Source organism: Heterodontus francisci, chromosome 14 (genome assembly GCF_036365525.1).
Source record: "Heterodontus francisci isolate sHetFra1 chromosome 14, sHetFra1.hap1, whole genome shotgun sequence".
Taxonomy (NCBI): Eukaryota; Metazoa; Chordata; class Chondrichthyes; order Heterodontiformes; family Heterodontidae; genus Heterodontus; species Heterodontus francisci.
The window spans coordinates 66877233-66896921 of NC_090384.1; the positions used below are offsets into that span (position 1 = coordinate 66877233).

Below are 19689 nucleotides of genomic sequence, written 5' to 3' on the forward strand. Positions count from 1 at the left end.
TGATTCGAGGAGCAGGTCCTTGACGTGGACAGAGTGTCCAGTCACAGGGATGGTGGGGACAGAGAAGCAGAAGTCCACCACAGACAGGGGGAGAAGATCACAACATCTCTATGTTCAGGGGATACATGGCAATACTTTCTGTACCACAAACTGTCAAGGCATAAGCTGTCATATTATTTTAAGCAGCAGAAGAATCAGTTGACAGTCCCGAACTCTCATCACCATTTTCTCTTATGTCTCTCACAGGGCCAGCTGCAAAAGAGCAGGAGTCTACACTCATAGAACAAGTTCCTGAGAAGTCAGATAAGGAAGAGACCTTGGAGCTTGCATGTCACGTTTTACTAGAGCACCCTCCACCAGCTCAGATACTCGCACCCCGCTGGGCCCTCGAGCCTTATTAGAGGTGGCACAGGATGAAACACACATCACTTCAGAGCAGGAGGATTCGGCTATGGCCGGTGCCCTTCGGAGGATGAAGGACTGGCGCAGTCCTACTCAGGAGCGTGGAGATGCACTGCCTTGGGAGTCACAAAACAGGTGGTTCTACCTGGGAAACCAGCATGAGACGTGTTGGAATTACCTGAGGCTCTGTGGAGCCATTGGGTGAGAATGGAGGATTCCATTCATCTCATGCTCCACAATGACTCAGTGATTTGTGCGCATGAGCTCCTCCCTTGAGAGAGCGGTCCACCTCTTGGAGAGCTATGTGTGGCATCACTCAGAGAGGATGCAGGAACAGCGCACTGACATACACAGGATGCAATCCAGGCTCAGCAGCATTGACCAGTCAGTGCCGCAAAGAAGCATGGAGCGGATGCCAGCTGTGTTCAAGCAATAATCCCCTCCAGCGATCAACGTCACTGTGAAAGGGCTGAGAAGATGACAGATGGTGATGAGGGGGGGGGGCACCCCTCAAGGGGTTCTCATCATCCTCCCCCATGGCCCCTCTGACAGATGAAGCATCTGTGCAGTTACACTTTGGGACAGAGGCTGTCCCGTAGCATTGCCGGTGCAGCATCCTTTGGACAAGGACGACCCCCACAGGCATCTCAGTCCCAGATAGGCACAAACGAGCAGCCTGCCTCTAGCTCAACCTCAGCCACAGGGGAAGTACCTCGTAGAAGTGGCTGTCATCAGAAGTCACCACATCGGTAACGTCACTTTGTCATAGAGTCATTATGGCACAGAAGGAGGCCATTAGGCCCATCGAGTCAAAGCCAGCTCTCCTCGGAGCTATGTTGTCAGTCCCACTCCCTGGCTTGATCCCCGTAGCCCTGCAAGTCTATTCTCTCAGGTTGCCATCCAACATCCTCTTGAAGTCATTGATAGTCTCCGCTTCACCACCCTTGTGGGCAACGACAAGGACAACCGCCACAGGCATCTCAGTCAGAGACAGGCGTCCAGATCACCTGGGTGATTAGGATGTAAATAATAGTTAACTGCTAAGTAATAAAGCACTGGGAAAGGCTACACAAAGGCTGACTTGTGTGTTTCCATATCATGTTGGCGAAACGCAGGAGAACGTGAAGTGAGGGTTGGCACAGTGATGGAGTGTGCTCTGGCGCCTTCCTGCCCCTCCTTCCTCGCCCTTGTATCCCTGGTGCCCCAGGGTCTGCCTCTGCTCCAGCAGCTGCTGCTCCTCATCGCTGGTTGGACCAAGCTCGGAGAAGCTCATGCTCTTCCTTTGTTGGACTGTGGAGTCTGCCTGAACCACCTCCCCTAGCAAAAGCCCTTGTCAAGAATGCAAAAAATATGCAGGATATTTCTTATCAATGAGCACAACTGCCTGCCTGTGAATGAGGGCCATCTCTCAGCCTTCCTCCTTCAATGTTGCCTCTTGCCTCTGTCCCACTGTTCCAGCTGGCTCCCTGCTAGGTCATCTCCTCCTCTTCGTCGTGGTCCTAACGCTGCATCGACGCCGCCCCTTAGAACCAAACTCCAAGTCTGGCCCTTAAGTGAGCTGCCAACAAGCTCGCCGATATGCTAATTGACCCATTACACAGAGCGGGCAGGTTGCCTCTTCTGACTCCCAACGGCGCCATTCAAAATCTGAGGGTGCCGGTTTTGTGTCAGAAAACCGGCCTGCTTACCCAAGGGGCAGTTTTAAGCGACCACCTGCCCACATTCCCACCTTCAGTGACAATTTGAAATCCCACCCGTTGTGTTGAGTTCATTAAGATTTCTAAGTCTTTCAACTTCATCCTTAGCTATTTCAACATGATCCCCAATGTACATGTAAAGGGCCACTTATGTTGGTGCTAATGCAAAAAAGAGTTGATGTCAGTATGTTTTGAAGCTCCAACACTGTAGAGAAGTGACATTCTGGTGTAAGTCGCTGCAAAAGCACGATGAGTAGTGATCAAAGAAATTGTTTCATTCCTAAATGGCAGCAAATAATAAAAAAAGTACAAATAGGACAAAAACAGGTCTACCAAGTGTGCAATAGTAACTTTTTCCAAATGAAATTTTCTTCATCAAAGCCTGAAAATTAGACAATGAAGTGTGATTTGTTTATCTTTTGTTGAAAATATAATCTGAAATTAAAAATGAGACTTAATGGTAAACTTCTTCAAGAAAGATCATTCAGTGATTAGACAATTAATATGCTGAGCTTCCCAACATCTTCCTCTGTTTTTGTTAAAATATTAATCATAATAGATTTAAAGATGGCAATTATGAAGGAGCTATTGCATAATGCATTTCGGACAGAGTGTGTTAAAAGGCTTAAATAGATGCAAGGTAGAGATGACATAAGCAGCAGGGACAGGAGACTTCTTTACATTTACAAACTGAAAATCTAGAGGTAATCCAGTGACACAGTGACTGGTGTATATTTGTGCCATGTCACTCAGTACTAAACTGGGATGTAGATTCACGCCCATATTTCCGCACACGAGGGACTGGATTTAGCAAAGGCAGCAGGGATCCCTCTGCTGGGCCAAAATTGGTGGGTGGTGGGCAGGGAGAGGGGAGAACCCGCTTTGGGTGGGCAGAGGGATCCAGGGTCGCATTCTGCCAGCGCAGCCAATTAAGTGGTGGCCCACCCCCAAGTGCTGCCGGCCCAATCAGAGTGCCAGCAGTTCAGCACTAATGGTGGCCCCTGCTGGCAATGTACCTGGAGGATGAAGACACCCTCAAAGTCAGCTGTGGTGGAGTGGGGTGGAGTGGTGCGGGGCTGGACACTTAGGGCAGGCAGCGCTATTGACATGGGGGCAGCCAATGCCACTAGGGGGCCCCTCTGTGGCCCAAAACATGCCCAAAAAGGAGCCTACCTACCCCCCCGCCCCGAAGCCTGCTGGGATACTGCCAGAGTTTACCTGGCAGCCTCCCCATATGGCTGTGGGCCCCCTAGAGACTGACAAAATGCCAGCAGAGGCAGAAAGAGGCCCTTAATTGGCTACTTAAGTGGCTCAATTAGGTGGGCAGGCCGTCTGCCAGTTTTCCCCCCACTGGCAAAATGGCATGGCTGAGAAGACATCGGGCATGCCACCTGACAATTTCCTGCGCCATTTTTCCAGCCTTCCTGTCATCCAGCCTGTTCCTAAAAGGCTAGTAAAATTCAGCCCAAGAGTTGATCTCAGCTGTGTTGGAGGCAGTGAGTAATATCTAGCTGTTTCCTGCAGTGAAGTACAATTTAAACCCAGTGGTGTTTCGAGCCTATGTCACATCTGCTTGCCCCTTTTAAGCAGCTAAGAAATGATTAAACTAGGCAGTTACACAGCTAGCAGGCAGTTGGAAGGGGAAATGGCACATCTATATTTGCAGGAAACTAAAGTGAGGAAATGTGTGTTTGTTTAAGTTTCAAATGAAAATCAAATAAAAGCAACAAAATTGTTTTAATACTCAAAATGAAACTTTTAGCTTGATGGTTAACCTATACATTACCTTGAACTTTTAAATGTTAAATAGTAATAACACTCTTTAATAATAAAAAATATTACTTGACCACTGTTAAGAAAACATTGTCATGAAGTACGGAAATGACTCTTAATGTATGGCTCTCAAAACACACACAGAGGCTGGGATTTTGAGTCCCGCAGCATTCGATAGTGGAACTGGAAGTTGGCGTAACTTCTGCTTCCACCATTTTTCCTGTATCGCACGCAAATGAACGGTGCAGCGACGGGCACAGGAGACATATGTGATCATGTGGCGGGACAGTCTTTCATTGGTGGAACCTGCCATCACTGGCTCAAGCACCATGATCACCATGGCTATAAAGCATTCTTTGTTTCAAGCCTCAAGAAGCAGCAGCCTTCGTGTTATGTAAGTGTGTTTAGAGTTACCAAAATTAAATCTTTTACTCAACTGTAACTGTTCTTTCCTTCCTTAATTTGACAAACCCAGAAGAAACTCCCCATTATTTTTTTTTCACTGCAGCAAGAGCAAAGAAAATGTCAGACAGCAGGCGGCATCCCGCCCCATGGTTCAATGATGCCTCCCTGCAGGTTCTCCTCCAGGCCGTCAGGGAAAGATGGGAGGTCCTCTTCCCTGCCGATAGGGTCCAAAGACCCTCATGCCTGACCAAAGCAGCCTGGATGGAGGTAGCAGAGGAGGTGTTGAACTGTGGGGTGACACGCAGAACCTGGGTGCAGGGTCGCAAGCCTATCAATGACTTGCTCAGATCGGCGAGGGTGGTCTTGGCGAAGCTGTTCCATTGTTTTTCTCCCTGGCTCCGTCTCTCTAAGACAGAGGGCAGACAAGGCATGCAGTGGAATGTGTTAGCAGCCTTGGTGTCATACACTTACTGATTGTGTGTAAAGTTGACAACTGGCATTGTTATTGTGCTTGGATGGGTCATGCGAAAGCCAGTTCTGAATGAGTGATGTTGATGCATGTTTACAATGGTTGTGATTTGTCTGTTGACATGTCATTACATCTGCACTGTCTCTGCAGGATAAATATGCAGTGTGAACAGGCAAAGACAAGTGGAAGTGTCCCAGACAGCAGTGTGCTGACATAGCTGAGGAGGAGTGGCGGCAGAAATAGCGAGAGGGGGGGAGGCAGGGCAATCGCAAATGGTGAGGCAGGATCCTCAAGGTGTAAGGATGAGGTTCCATCTTCAGTCTTTCAGCTATATGGTCACACCAAAGTAAAGTGTGTGGACTCATGTTCAGTTGATGCTTAATGTGCCTCTGTTTGTGTCCACTGCAGGTCCCTGCACTCAAGTCTCTGAATGCTTTGAGGCCCAAGACTTCCTCTCCTATGGAGAGGAAGATGAAACCAATGCTCCAGAGGGTGCACCGTCACCTGCCTTTTCTTCCACCTCCGCCAGTGCAGATACATCCACATGGTCTGCTGGGGGTTTAAGATTAGAATCAGGGTCACAATCTGCTGTGCATGACACAGATAGGTCCCAGCGGCTGAGGAAGCATGTGCTAGCTTGATCCCCTGACAATCGGAGGACTGCTGGGGACCAGATCCCTACTCAATCCCATGCTCATGATGATCCTCTGCTTGTTGCTATGAGAACTCTGCTGGGTGTGCAGCAAAGCCGTGTGGAAAATATGTCGGAGATGCCTGAGGTCATGCCATGGAGGAGTGTGATTCTGTGAGTCCATACAAGCCCGGATGTCTGCCGTGTTCCAGGCATATGACTTTCTCAGTCGAGAGTTTGGCGAGTTCTGTGGCGAGTCTGGTTGAGCACTCGAGCCATTTCCGCTTTGACCTGCACTCCATCGCTGTAGCCACGGGCTCCATGCAGCAAAGCCTAAGCCAGAGATGGACGCGGAACCTGGACCTCCCTACGGGTGCTCCTTCCCCTCATGCAGAAGGGCCAACATACACCCAGATGGAGGACAAGCTCATGCCAGCGCCCTGGGGCCTTCCTTTCAGGACATACCAAGGGTAAATGGCGTCTCATTCTTCTCCCCCGACTTTGACCTCCCTACCTCCAGCAGGCGAGCACACGGGAGATACTCTCGCACCAGTGATGCAGACCCCAAGTAGGATGGCGCCATCAAAGACCCGTTCCTCCAGAGGATGCCCACCACTGTCATCCCAGCAATGGGGCAGCACACTGACTGGACTGCCTCCAACTCAGCTGCTAATGTCAGGGTAGCACCTAGGCATTGTGGTAGAAAATGAAAAAAGATACAGTTTTGAGCACAAAGTTGGCACAGGTGCAGTAAATATTGTGCACATACTGCTGAAGTTTAAATACATCTTTATTTACTTTAATATTTGATGCACTCTCATAAATCATTTGTTTTGTTTCAGATGAAAAGAAAAATGTTCATTGGAAGCTTATGTCAGGAACGCACTGATGCTTGCAACGCATTTCTGAAAGTGTCCGGTGTCCATTCATCATTGTTATTTGAGCCTTCAGTCTTCAATGACGGCTGTTTGTCATTTGCAGATTTTTTCACTCTTTTCACTACCAACATGCCTTACATTTATGGTTCTGCAGTCACACCCTTACTTTCCTTGCATTGGTGTGTTTTTGGTTCCATCGTAGCCCTTAGAAGATTTGATCTGCCAGTCACATCAAAGTGCAGTTACGCTGTAGCTTCCAACGTGTGTGGGTTAATGCCTTGATGTAGGACAATTTTTCCAATGGAGACACAGGTCTTTTTTAATGAAGTCGATAGCATACAGGCTGTCAGGCACATCTCCACTGTAGGTTCACGTTCTGTTGTCAGACGAGCCCTTTTTTTTGATTGCAGCAATCAGGCCTATGTGAACATATTTGGAGAATTTTTTTTTCTCCTACCAATGTTCCTTTATGAAGTGGCTTAATGTTGGCTGAAATGTGCAAATATGAGGTTTTCCCTGATGCCCCTTGCATGTCTCTCCATGGCCCTCATATCTATAACGGCATTGTTGTCCTCATCCTCACCCTCATCTGAGGAGGACTGGTGTTCCTCCTGTTCCTCCACCTGCACAACGTTGTTGCATCTAAATGCAGGGTTGTGCAAGGCACAGCAGATGATTATTATTCGTGACACCCTTTGTGGCGCGTATTGAAGAGCCCTCCAGACTGGTCAAGGCAGCGGAAGCGCATTTCCAGCATGCCAATGATGTGTTCGATGATGGCTTTGGTGAATGCTGTGCTTTGGGGATGCCACACTAGTGTCATCAATCATGTACAAAGCGGGTAACCCTGGATCCAGCCACCTACTTCAGCTGGTTCCTCAAAAATTCCTGGTAGCTGTGAGTTCCTCAAAATGTAGGAGTCATGCCAGCTTCCTGGGAAACATGTGCAAACATGCATTATCCTTCTCCTGTGGTTGCAAACTAGTTGTACGATCGAAGAGTGGAAGTCTTTGCAATTCACAATTGCAGCAGGCTGGTCCCAGGGAGCTCTAATGGCCATATGAGTACAGTCGATAACCCCTTGTACTCTAGGGAATCCAACAATGGTGCCGAAAGCCGCAGATCTTGCTGCCAGGCTGTCCCCGTCTTCAGATAAGTAGATGATATCATTTGCATGTCGAAAAAGGGCACTGGTCACCTCTTTGATGCACCTATCGGCACAGACTGTGATATGCTCCCCATGCATGTCGCCCATTGATCCCTGGAAGGCCCCGCTAGCAAAAGAATTGAGTGCAAATGGCATGGGATTCCCACCAAACCAAGTGGCTGCGGGGTATGCTGCAGGATCATACAAATTTCTGTGACCATTTTACGTGGCATCCTTAGGCATCGCCTCTGACATTTGAAGGTAATTTGTCCTTGTCCTGAGGATGCGATGACATATCTTCGATAATGCCGTTCCTGGATGTTATCATTTGGAGCATCCTCACCTTCTTGTTCTGCCTGTTGCTGGTGTACCGTATCATGTGTTGAGGGAAAAGAGCTCTCTGTAGTCACTCCCTCTGTTCCTCTTCCCATGAGACAAATTAGGTGTATGAGACCCATGTTACTGCAGCTTTTCAAAAAATGAAATAAGCACAGCATTCCAATTCAGCCCTCTGTTGCCAGTCAGCTGAACCATTCAGGCAATGAGCAGTTTGCTTTCATGTACCTTAGAATTGCAGCCAGGTGGAAACTCCTCCCACTCTCCTTGCAATCCTTGAGTGGTCACATGGTTTGTATCATCATTGGAGAAAATGGTGCGTATAGAATTTAAGGTAGGTCTCCACATCTTCCAATCTCCTTCCAGCCTGAATCCATCACCCTTGACCCACCCAATGTAGCCTTAACCCTTTTCTCTGTTACCACTGAACCTCCCCCATTACCGTGCACAGTGTCACAATCAATTTATTCATGCCATCCTTCCCCCCGTTCCTACTCCCGTTACCAATGACATGCCGACTCTGACCCCTGATCCTCCTCAAATCCACCTTAATATTATTGCCAAGACCTGTTCCCCTTTCTATGGTGTCGTAGAATACCCAACCCCAAGTCTTGACCTTCTCCCCTACAGAATCCATTTGCCCCCAGTGACTGTTACCGTTCCCTCTGCTAGCCAGTGCCCTGAATTTGCCCCAATCTCTGACGTTGACAGCAAACATCCCTTTCTTTAGGCCCCTCATCACCATCTATTGACCTTAATGCTCAAATCAAACTCAACACCCCCACAGCCAGCTTCAGCAGTAATAACAACCACTACACACCATGGACGCTCTGCACCTCCCTCCCCTGTTCCTCCATGCACCGAATCACCCCACCCTTTCCTCTCCTCTTCCCTCCCCTGTTCCTCCATGAAGCCAATCACCCCACCTTGTCCTCCCTGAGTACCCTCCCCGCTCCTCCATGTACACGCCCTCACGCCTTCGCCACCATTCCGAGAAGAATCACCCATGCTGGTTCTGAGCCAGGAGCCAAACATCCATTCCAATGCTGGCCTGGAGGCAAACATCCATTCCAATGCTGCCCTGGAGCCAAACATCCATTCCAATGCTGGCCTGGAGGCAAACATCCATTCCAATGCTAGCGTTCATTTTTACAATGAGCTCAAGAAAGAAAAACACTGACCTCAGACTCAACTGCACAAAGCCGACTGTTGTATGCCACATTCAAAGGAACGTGAACTGGGTGGCACAGGAATAGCGCTTGCCGTTCACTTAATCTGGCAGGTAGGACTTAATTGGAACAAAGTGTAGGGTAATGAGTATTCATGTAATGTAAATTAAAGCAAAACTGCAACCCGCCACCATGCGGGGGGAGCCCTGGATGCCATAAACATGCCGTCGACTTAATTTCGATAAAAAAGCTCACTGTCAGGAATCCGTAAAATGCTTCCAACCTAATTAAATCACCCCCCATGCCACATTTTCCGCTCTTCCAAGATCCATAAAATTCCACCCACAGACACATATATAGATTTATAAATAGCTTGATTTGTTCTACCTGTAAAGAGAAATTGCTAAAGTGGTAACAGGCTACTGAGTTGGATGATCAGCCATGATCATAATGAATGGTGGAGCAGGCTCGAAGGACTGAATGGCCTACTCCTGCTCCTATTTTCTATGTTTCTATGCTAATTTAAAGCACTTGCTGCCACATCAGATCTCTTAGCCAGAATAGAGGGCTCTGCTCATGTATTCTGCAATTAGGTTAAAGACGCTATATAAATGCATGCTGTTGTTGTATCGCCCAAATTTTTAAAATTGCTTTGGAGCTCCAGAACCAACTTCCAGCACTGCAGAGGAAACTTGGTGGCTGATGGACCCACTGCATAAATGCACTGCGTAATGTTCTTTTCAATATGACGTGTGGGGAGAGCCACAAGGTCTTTTTCTCATAGTATGATAATTTTTCTTTTAAAAAAGATAAAAGAATTAATCCAAGTGCAGACGTTGGTTACAACTCCAGGTATATTAAGAATTCTGCTGACATGGGGAGGAGGAAACTGGTAAAGAACCCAGCTTGCTAAGCAAAACTGTAGTGTAGTAAATTGATTGTTCTGCACATAGCAGTTCACGTGTGCTTACATGCATAGTTGTGCTTTATTAGAAACCATGATTATTCTATATCAAAGACAAAATACAACTGAGACAGTAATGTGCTTGAATGATTATTACAGGAGCATAATCATTAACAAAATAAACAACTGATTAAAAATTTGAGCTTGTAAACTGATCTGATACTGAGTAAAAGGAGGTAAAAGGAAACTACGCAGAAACCAAAGTATCTCTGGAATTAAAAACTAATGTTTGGAAATTCCAGAACATTTTTGGTAACAGAATTTATAAAACAGTAACAGCACAAACATAAAAAGGTATCAAATTTTAGTCCTGACAACCATATTTATAAGGCATATTTTAAAGGAAGGGGTAAATTCTGAATCCACATCAAGAGAAAAAATAATGGGCTGGGTCTTGTTGGAATGGGGCACCTCATGGCATGCCCCATTAGATAGACTTCTTCTGCATCTTTCACCTCAAAAAGCTTTTGTGCCGTAACTTGCTGGAAATGTGAGCTGATAATGGTGTGGTGAGGACAACAGGGCATCGGGACCTCAATGAAAGGTGGGACAAACTGTGTATCTCCTTAACCAATGAGATTTAAGAATTGAGAAAGAACAGAGGAATGACTGAGAAGGAAGGTGAATTGGAGTGGGTGAATTAGAGTTCAATCAGGTACAGAAAGACAAATAGTGAGGGAAAGAAAGACTAGATTAAGAAAGAGAAAAAAGACAGAAAGGAAAAGTAAAAAGAAAATTTTAAAAAATACATTTGACATTTTTAAAATCTCTCATAATGATTTACCACCTGAAGGAAAAGAGTCTCTGCTGTTTAAGTTCTTAAATCTCAGGGCCAGAGAAATTGATTGGCACTACATTTCCAATTACCTCGTCAGTAAAAAAGTTAATTACAGGACATAATTTTCTGGGTAATTAATGTGTAAATCTAGCAAGTTCTTAAAAATAATTGGAGGCTAAGGGAAAGATGCAGTTTGTGTGAAGTTCTGGAGACTTGCAACTCATGACATATATCTTAATCCCCTGAACTTGCTCGTTGATTTGCACACTAATAATGGCATGTGTCATTAACGCAGCAAGATCTGGCCATTATTGTTGCTGAATGGAATACTTTCTAGTTTTTGCATCCAGTCTCAATATTAAGCACGCCCAGGAACAGACAGTTATCAATTCTGCATTTGCAATCAGTACAGTGGTCCCTACCATTCTTTTCGTACCACATTCTGTCTGTCTCAGCACATATGTCACAGGGTGCACTTTCTGTTGATTGAGTCACAGATAGCGACTACAAAACCAATAAAACGAAGCGGCATCCCTAAAGGCTTGGGATATATGCGGGGGGGGGGGGGGGGGGTACTTCTCCGTGGGCAATCTGTGACCCATGGAGGGCCCCAGGTGGCAAAGGCTACCCCTTCGGTAACACCCCTGCCCTCATCACCCACTCTCCACTAAAAACTTTTCTGTTCACTAAAAGCTGTATTCTTTTATGTGTAGTACTGAGAGCAGCCTTATCCGTCCACTGTCATATACAGACCAATGCAGAATTGTGTAATAATAATTAACTGGTATTTGTTATAATTGGTATTACATATCTTACCTTTTCCTCCAGTACGGTTGGTGTAGGCAGCTCATGTTCACTGAAAGTACATAACATTATCATTCATTTGATAATACTGAGGGAAGGACACACATTAATAACAAAATAGAACATTAAACATAACCTGACATTTTATTAAAAAATGCAAAATAGTCATCAAAATGTTCAGTACTTATGAAAAAAGTGAGTGCAACTTACTGCAGAAAGCCAAATCTGTCCACAACTTTGTATAAATTGAAATCTTCCCATGGATCAACAGATGCCCCATCTTGCCTGCCCTGTAAAAAAAAAAATCTTTAATTTATTTTAAGATACTGTGAACAACAAACTTTATTTTTAGAAGAATTTATTATGATCAGGACTGGGTCATTTAGTGAGCTGGCACTAGTTCAAATCCAGACCAGACTGACGGAATGAAATCTTCCTTCGCCGAAAAGTATCAAGATCCTAAATGAAATTATTTTACTCAATCCAGTACCTAGTAAGCATGCGCCAACAACACAAGACTGCCCCTAATTTAGTGAGAAATTGGTGATTTCACTCACAGAAAATAAAGGACCTGTGGTGTAGCAAACACAAAAAAGTCATACTGGTGCAGTAGGGAACTGATGCATATTGCTGGGGTCCAAAAATTCAGATTCCATGTAAGGAAAGTTGTGCATGTTCATGAATGCCCTGAACTTCTATTGAGTATAGCAGTGTGATATCACAATTTCTACTTGATATGTTCCTTTTCTATTAACTTTCTGGTTGAGCAGTTTATATTCAAGTTCCATTAAGAATTATACTTGAATTCATAAAAATACATGTATGCTGCACCTTATGGGCTGGATGTTGTGTTGGAGGCAGGGCTCCCGATGCCGGGCCGAAAAGACAGGGAAAAGCCTGCCTCTGCCTTGTGGTGCACCTGCACCACCCACCCCCACCCTGGCACCTCCGGAGCGATCCTCAGGTACTGTAAAATCTAAGCTTCAGGAGCTGGGATTCCCATCCCTTTAAAGACGGGGATTCCAACTCCAAGAGCTATCGGTCAATCACAGAGCTGACAGCTCAGCAGTTTTGTCCACTCCACTGGGAACGGTGGTGAGTGCTGGTGCTGCAGAGGCCTTGGACCCAGGCCCAGTGCTGGAATCCTGGACCTCAGGTAAGAGAGGTGGGGTCACTGAGGCCAGACCGGAAGGCCCTGGTGAGAGGGGGCGTGTGGGGGGTGATGGTCATCTCCAGATTGCCAATGGAGAAGGGATCCCCCCAACCCCCCAAGCCTGCAGGGAGGGGGCTTCGTGTTAACGGTGTCCTCCCCACATTGCAGAGGCCTCCCCCGCCGCTGGTAAGATTCCAGCGGCGGCAGGAAGAGGCCCTTAATTGGCTGTTAATACACCACTGAAGGGCATCAACTGGGCTCTGGGCGGGAAGGCTGTTGTCGGCCTACCCCATCCCTGGGAAAGTCAATTGGTGACGTAGAGGTGATGGGGCCTTCGGCCCCTTGCCACCCATCGTGATACTCCGTGCCCCCACGCCTCCAAACCCGCCTCGGGAGCTACATAAAATCCCAGCCTATAAAACAAATTTTTAAAAAGTGGAGACAGCGGAGGTGAATTGTATGAGCAATTTCAAGAAAGAATTGGAACAGTAGCTAAGTTATGGGACTAGTGATCCAGAGGCCCCGACTAATGTTCTGGGGACACGAAGTCAAATCCCACAGCAGCTGGTGGAATTTAAACTCAATTAATTAATAAATCTGGAATTAAAAGCTAGTCTCAGTACTGTTGACCATGAAATGACCGGATTGGCACAAAATCCATCTGGTTGACTATTGTCCCTCAGGGAAGAAAATCTGCCATCCGTACCCAGTCTGGTCTGCAAGTGACTCCAGACCCACAGCAATGTGCTTGACTCTTAACTGCCCTCTGAAATTGTCTAGTAAGCCACTCAGTACCAAGCACCAAACCGCTATAAAAAAGAATAAAACCGGACTGACAACCCAGCATCAATCTAGGCACTGGAAATGACAACAGCACACCCTGCCCAGTCGACCCTGCAAAGTCTTCCTGACTAACATCTGGGGATTTGTTCCAAAATTGGGAGAGCTTTCCCACAGATTAGTCAAGCAACAGCCTGACACAGTCATACTCACCGATTCATACTTCCATCACCATCCCTGGATATGTCCTGCCCCACCAGCAGGACAGACCCACCAGAGATGGCAACAAAGTGATATACAGTTGGGAGGGAGTTGCCCTGGGAGTCCTCAGCATTGACTACGGACCCAATGAAGCCTCACATGGCATTAGGTCAAACACGGGTATGGAAACCTCCTGCTGATTACCACCTACAACCACCACCCCCCGCCCTGTTCAGCTGATGAATCAGTCCTCCTCCATGTTCAACACCTCTTGGAAGAAGCACTGAGGGGAGCAAGGGCATAGAATGTACAGTGGATGGAGGACTTCAATGTTCATCACCAAGAGTGGAACAGCAGCACCACTACTGACCAAGCTCGCCGGGTCCTGAAGGACATAGCTGCCAGACTGGGCCTGTGACAGGTGGAGAGGGAACCAACAAGAGGGAAAACCTGCTTGGCCATGCCCTCACCAATCTACCTGTTGCAGATTCATCTGTCAATGGCAGTATTGGCAGGAGTGACCACCGCAGTCCTTATAGAGACAAAGTTCCAACTTCACAGTGAGCATACCATCCATCGTGTTGTAGGGCATTACCACCGTGCTAAATGGGATAAATTCAGAACAGATCTAGCAGTTCAAAACTGGGCATCCATGAGGCGCTGTGGACCATGTGGAGCAGCAGAACTGTATTCAGCCACAATCTGTAACCTTACGGTCCGGCATATCACTCTACTGTTGTCATCAAGCCAGGATTAACTCTGGTTCAATGAGGAGTCCAGGAAAGCATGCCAGCAGCAACGTCAGGCATACCTAAAAATAAGGTGCTACATCACAGGACTACATGTATGTTAAACAGCGGAATCAGCATGTGATAGACAGAGCTAAGCGATCCCACAACCAACAGATCAGATCTAAACTCTGGAGTCCTATCACATCCAGTCATGAATGACGGTGGACAATTAAACAACTAACTGGAGGAGGAGGCTCCACAAACACCTCCATCCCCAATGATGGGGGTGCCCAGCACATCAATGCAAAAGACAAGGTTGAAGAATTTGCAACCATCTTCAGCCAAAAGTGCCAAGTGGATGATCCATCTCAGCCTCTTCCTGCGTTCTCCATCATCACTGATGCCAGCCTTTAGCCAATTCAATTCATTTCATGTGATATCAGGAAATGGCAGAAGGCACTGGATACAGCAAAGACTAATGGGCCCTGATAACATCCCAGCAGGAGGATTGAAGACTTGTGCTCCAGAAGTAGCTGGGCCTTTAACCAAGTTGTTCCAGTACAGCTATGAAACTGGCATCTACCCAACAATGGAGAAAACTGCCCCAGGTATGTCCTGTCCACAAAAAGCAGGATAAATCCAATCCGGCCAATTACCACCCCATCAGTCTACTCTTGATCATCAACAAAGTGATGGAAGGTATCATTGACAGTGATATCAAGTGACACTTGCACTGCAATAACTTGCTCAGTTTGAGTTCCATCAGGGCTATTCAGCTCCAGACCTCATTACAGCCTTGGTCCAAACATGAACAAAAGAGCTGAATTCCAGAAGATAGGTGAGATTGACTACCCTTGATATCAAGGCAGCATTTGACTGAGTGTGGCATCAAGGAGCCCTAGCAAAATTGAAGTCAGTAGGAATCAGGGGGAAAACTCTCTACTGGTTGGAGTCATACACAAAGGAAGTTGGTTGCAGTTATTGGGAGGCCAATCATCTCAGCCCCAGGACATAGCTGTAGGAGTTCCTCAGGATAGTGTCCTAGGCCCAAACATCTTCAGCTGCTTCGTCAATAACCTTACCTCCATCATAAGGGCAGAAGTGGGGATGTTTGCTGATGATTGCACAGTGTTCAGTGCCATTTGCGACTCCTCAGATACTGATGCAGTCTGTGTCCATATGCAGCAAGACCGGGATAACATTCAGGCTTCAGTTGTTATGTGGCAAGTAACAGTCATGCCATGCAAGTGCAGGCAATGACCATCTCCAACAAGATAGAATCTAACCATCTCTCTTTGACATTCAATGGCATTAACATCACTGAATTACCCCATCATCAACAGCCTGGGGGGGGATACCACTGACCAGAAACTTAACTGGACTGGCCATATAAATTATGTGGCTGCAAGGACAGGTCAATGGCTGGGAATACTGTGGTGAGTAACTCACCTCCTGACGCCCCAAAGCCTGCCCACCATTTATAAGGCACAAATCAGGAGTGTAATGGAATTCTCTACATTATAGCCTTATAACTAGTCAAAATAGTTAGACAGGATTTCTCTACCGCATTCATCGCTGCATTATAGTTAGGACTGCAACATAGCTTTAATGTTTTTTTGCCTATTCATATTTTGATATTTGTGGATTTTCAGCTGACCCTCTTACCTAGAGCAGTTGGGCTTTCCAGAAAACAGATGGTTAGGTCTGACCAAAGTTGGTATTACTTGGCACATACTTTGAAATGGCCAAATAATAACCCACTGAATTCACTTTCAAGCAGTATTTCAATTGCATCTGTGCAATCATTTAGTGAAACCAGTGTCACACTCATGAAGGGAACAGTGATGAAATAAGGATGGGGATCCCACTTCCAAGAGCTGCAGGCCTATCGGAGGGCCAGAAGCTCAACAGGGCCAACAGTGCCACTGGGAGCAGGGCAGGAGGGTGGGTGTTGGTACAGGGGTGACCTTTGCTGCCAGGGCCCTCCATGGGCCACAGATTTCCCAAGCAAGAGGGCACCGCCCCCCCACCCCAGTCTACAGGAAGCTGCCTGGTGTTACTGGGCAGTCTCCCCATGTGGCCACTTAAGGGCTTCAATTGGCCTTTGGGCAGGAACCCCGTCCTTGGCTTTCCTCGCCCCTGACAAAATCGAATGGCATTGGGAAAGCAACGGGTACTCCATCCCCCACCTTCTGTCGCTATTTTATGGACCCACCCCCACCCCCCCACCACCAACCCGCCTCCTTGCCCATCCCCAAAGAACTGATTAAATTCAGCCTTATCTGACTTCCAGCTGCTATTCTTCCATAATATTTTCCATACTAAGTAATAACCTTTTCACCCTGTTCTAATCTTATATAATACAGTTTCTGTCTGTCCATACTTTTCTGATTGGTAGGTGGGTTGAATTGGTGGGTGGAGCCAGCACTCAGCACAGAGCAGAGAAATCAGGCTGAATTTTCACCATGGAGGTGGAAAGAGGAGCTGGGGCTGTTTTGGGGTCAGAAACCCACCTCCGGTGAGAAATTGATTAAAGTTCAGATTGCTCAATTGCTATGGAGACAGGTTTCCTATCCACTTAGAACCAGTGGGGGCAAGAATGGAGGTGGGACAGATGACGTATGGGACTCATTTAGACGCCCACGGCACTGAGTCTTCTGGTTTTCCTGAGAAAGAGATCTGCTGTTTGTGTCAAAGCCTTCCACCTCGTCAGAGGGAAGCGAGATGCCACAGGGCAGCCGAAGGCCTGACACCCGGGGCAAGGTAGATCCTCACTTCATCGATGCCAACCTGGATCTAATGCTGGAGGCCGAGGGGGAGCAGGGAGGTCCTCTTCCCGAGAGTGGCAAGAGGAGGCCACCTTGTTGTGTGGCAAAGCACCTCTCTGTGCAGCTTCATCTTCCTCCTCCAATTCCTCCTCCTCTCTTGCCTCCTACTTCTGCTCCTCCCCTGTTGAGCTGTCTCCTACCAGGGTCTCACCGTTCACCTTTCTGGAGGGCAGTGTTATGGAGGGCGCAGCAGACCACCACAATGACTGAGACATTGCAGGAGGGTATTGGAGGGCACCACCTGACAGGTCCAGGCACCATAATCGTATCTTCAGAAGCCAGATGGCCTGCTCAATGGTTGTCCTGCTGAACAGATGGCATTGGTAGTATTGCCTGTGTCTGGGGCTCCCATAATAGCCATCTCTTCAAGGGATATCTTTTGTCCCCTAGGATCCATCCACACACCTTGTAGGTTGGAGTGAAGATCTAAGGTAGCCTGGACTGGCAGAGAATGGAGGGGTCTGGCAGTGGCCAAGCAAGTGAACGCATACAGGGAGGAAGCTCTTGTTATGGTCGCAGACCAGTTGGATATTGAGTGGAAGCCCTTCCTGTTGATGGATCTCAAGGCCAGTTGCATGGGTACAATCAATGATGCCCTACAGTTGGGGGAATCCAGCCATGGAGGTAAAACTCAATGCTCTCTGGCCCTGCGAGTCCATGTCTGCACTTCAATGAATGTGCTATCCAGCTCTGGCAAAAAGGGCATTAGTGACCAGTGAGATGCAGTAGTGTGCAGCTGTTTTTGAAATGCCACTAAGGTCCACAGCTAATTCTTGAAAGGAGCCAGAAGCGGCAAAGTTCAACGCCACAGTGACTTTGACAGCTACTGGCAGGGCATGGCAAGTGAGGTGAGGTGCAAGATCTTTGGCTACGAGGGCACAGATGTTTGTGACCATCTGCCTGGAGAGTCGCAGTCTCCTATGGCACTGACCTTTGGTCACCTCTAGGTAGCTCTGTCTTCAGCGGTCAATCCTGTGTTGAGGGTTTGACCTCCGATGCTTTCCTGCCCTTCTTTCCTCTCCTGATGCTTGATGTTCTGCCCTTCCTGAAAAGAGTGTTGCCCCTTATTGCCATAGGACCAAAATCTGACAGTTGTGCCCCCATTGCCAGCTGAAACCTTCCTTCAGGACAAGTGGCTACCCAATTGCCCTTGCTCCCTGTTCTTCTGTCCCGTGATGCCAGGGGATGCTGATCCTGTTCAAAGCCCGGGTGCTGAGTGCCCACTCTCTCTGCCACCTGCACAGCACCAAAGGCACCCCTCTTAACTAGTGCCCAGTCCCCCTTTGCCCTGCTGACCTTCTTATAGGGCAGGGTGATGCCCTGGGGCAGCCATGGCTGGCTCCCCACTCTCTTTTTGCCTGCCTTCAGCTGGTCAGTTACTGAAGGCGCAGGAAAACTGTCTGGCACTTTAAAAATCAGAAGTTCAAACCCTTACAAACTCTAAACGAGCTTCTAAACTATCTTAAATGGCCTCAATTGGAGGGAGAGCAGGATTCCTGTCCTGCTCTCCTCCCATGCTGGTGATCGTTGCTGGCCTTGAAATTGACACGGCACCCATGTTCAGGGCCTCCTGTCTCTGTTCCCATCTTTGGCGGACCAAAAATTCAGCTTATCAGGTCTACAAAGATATGTTCATGGTTTACACACATTGTTATGATCCTGTAGTTTGTTTTCAGGAAGAATGCGGTGTGCCTTTAAAGCTGGAAAGGGAGCATTACTGCTTTAAGGCAGCAAGCCCTAAAAACTCATTGCCCCTGCATACAGCCATTCGGAGACTGTGAGTCAAAGAGTGCATTCTCATTGCCCGGGATACAGCCATTCAGGATCAGAGATCGAGAGATACATTGTTACAATTTTGAACTGGCTTATAGTGGAAACAGACTGTTCCAACTCAGAGACACAGACAGACAGCTGGACCAGCATATACTGAAGGAAATGAGAGCGCTCTCTGTTTATCTAATCCTTATTTATTATACTCTCAGAATATTGTTGTCAAGCCAGAATAATTTCTTGAAAGAAAATAACCAAATTCCTTTAACTACTGAACTGTAACTGTTGAAATTCATCACTGGAGAAGGAAGGCATTAATTTCAATTGCTGAATTAGACAATGGACTGTTCTACTGTTGAAAAAGCTTTCTTCTTTTTCCCCTCATCGGACGGCTTTGAGGACTTCAAGCAATCTTGGACTATTCCACATTGGAAGATTTCACTTTGGTAGGAGCATAATATGCAAGGACTCTAATTTTTCTATTTTAAATGTTGTTTATATCTTAGTAGTGTTTAAGAATTTAGTTTTTCTAATTAAAAGGCGGCACAGTGGCGCAGTGGTTAGCACCGCAGTCTCACAGCTCCAGGGGCCCGGGTTCAATTCTGGGTACTACCTGTGCGGAGTTTGCAAGTTCTCCGTGACCGCATGGGTTTTCGCCGGGTGCTCCGGTTTCCTCCCACTGCCAAAGACTTGCAGGTGATAGGTAAATTGGCTGTTGTAAATTGCCCCTAGTGTAGGTAGGTGGTAGGGAACATGGGATTACTGTAGGGTTA

The 19689-nt window shown here is 47.1% G+C and overlaps 1 protein-coding gene across 1 annotated transcript in view; it reads right to left on the bottom strand.

Moving 5' to 3' along the window:
• Nucleotides 1-19689, bottom strand: part of LOC137377094 (ecotropic viral integration site 5 protein homolog) — a 279264-nt gene that overhangs the window by 144334 nt on the left and 115241 nt on the right. Inside the window, exons 4-5 of the mRNA XM_068046389.1 lie at nucleotides 11664-11743; nucleotides 11466-11505 (exon numbers count right to left, since the gene is read on the bottom strand). Coding sequence (XP_067902490.1) covers nucleotides 11466-11505; nucleotides 11664-11743 — 120 coding nt within the window. The remainder of the gene's footprint in view (nucleotides 1-11465; nucleotides 11506-11663; nucleotides 11744-19689) is intronic.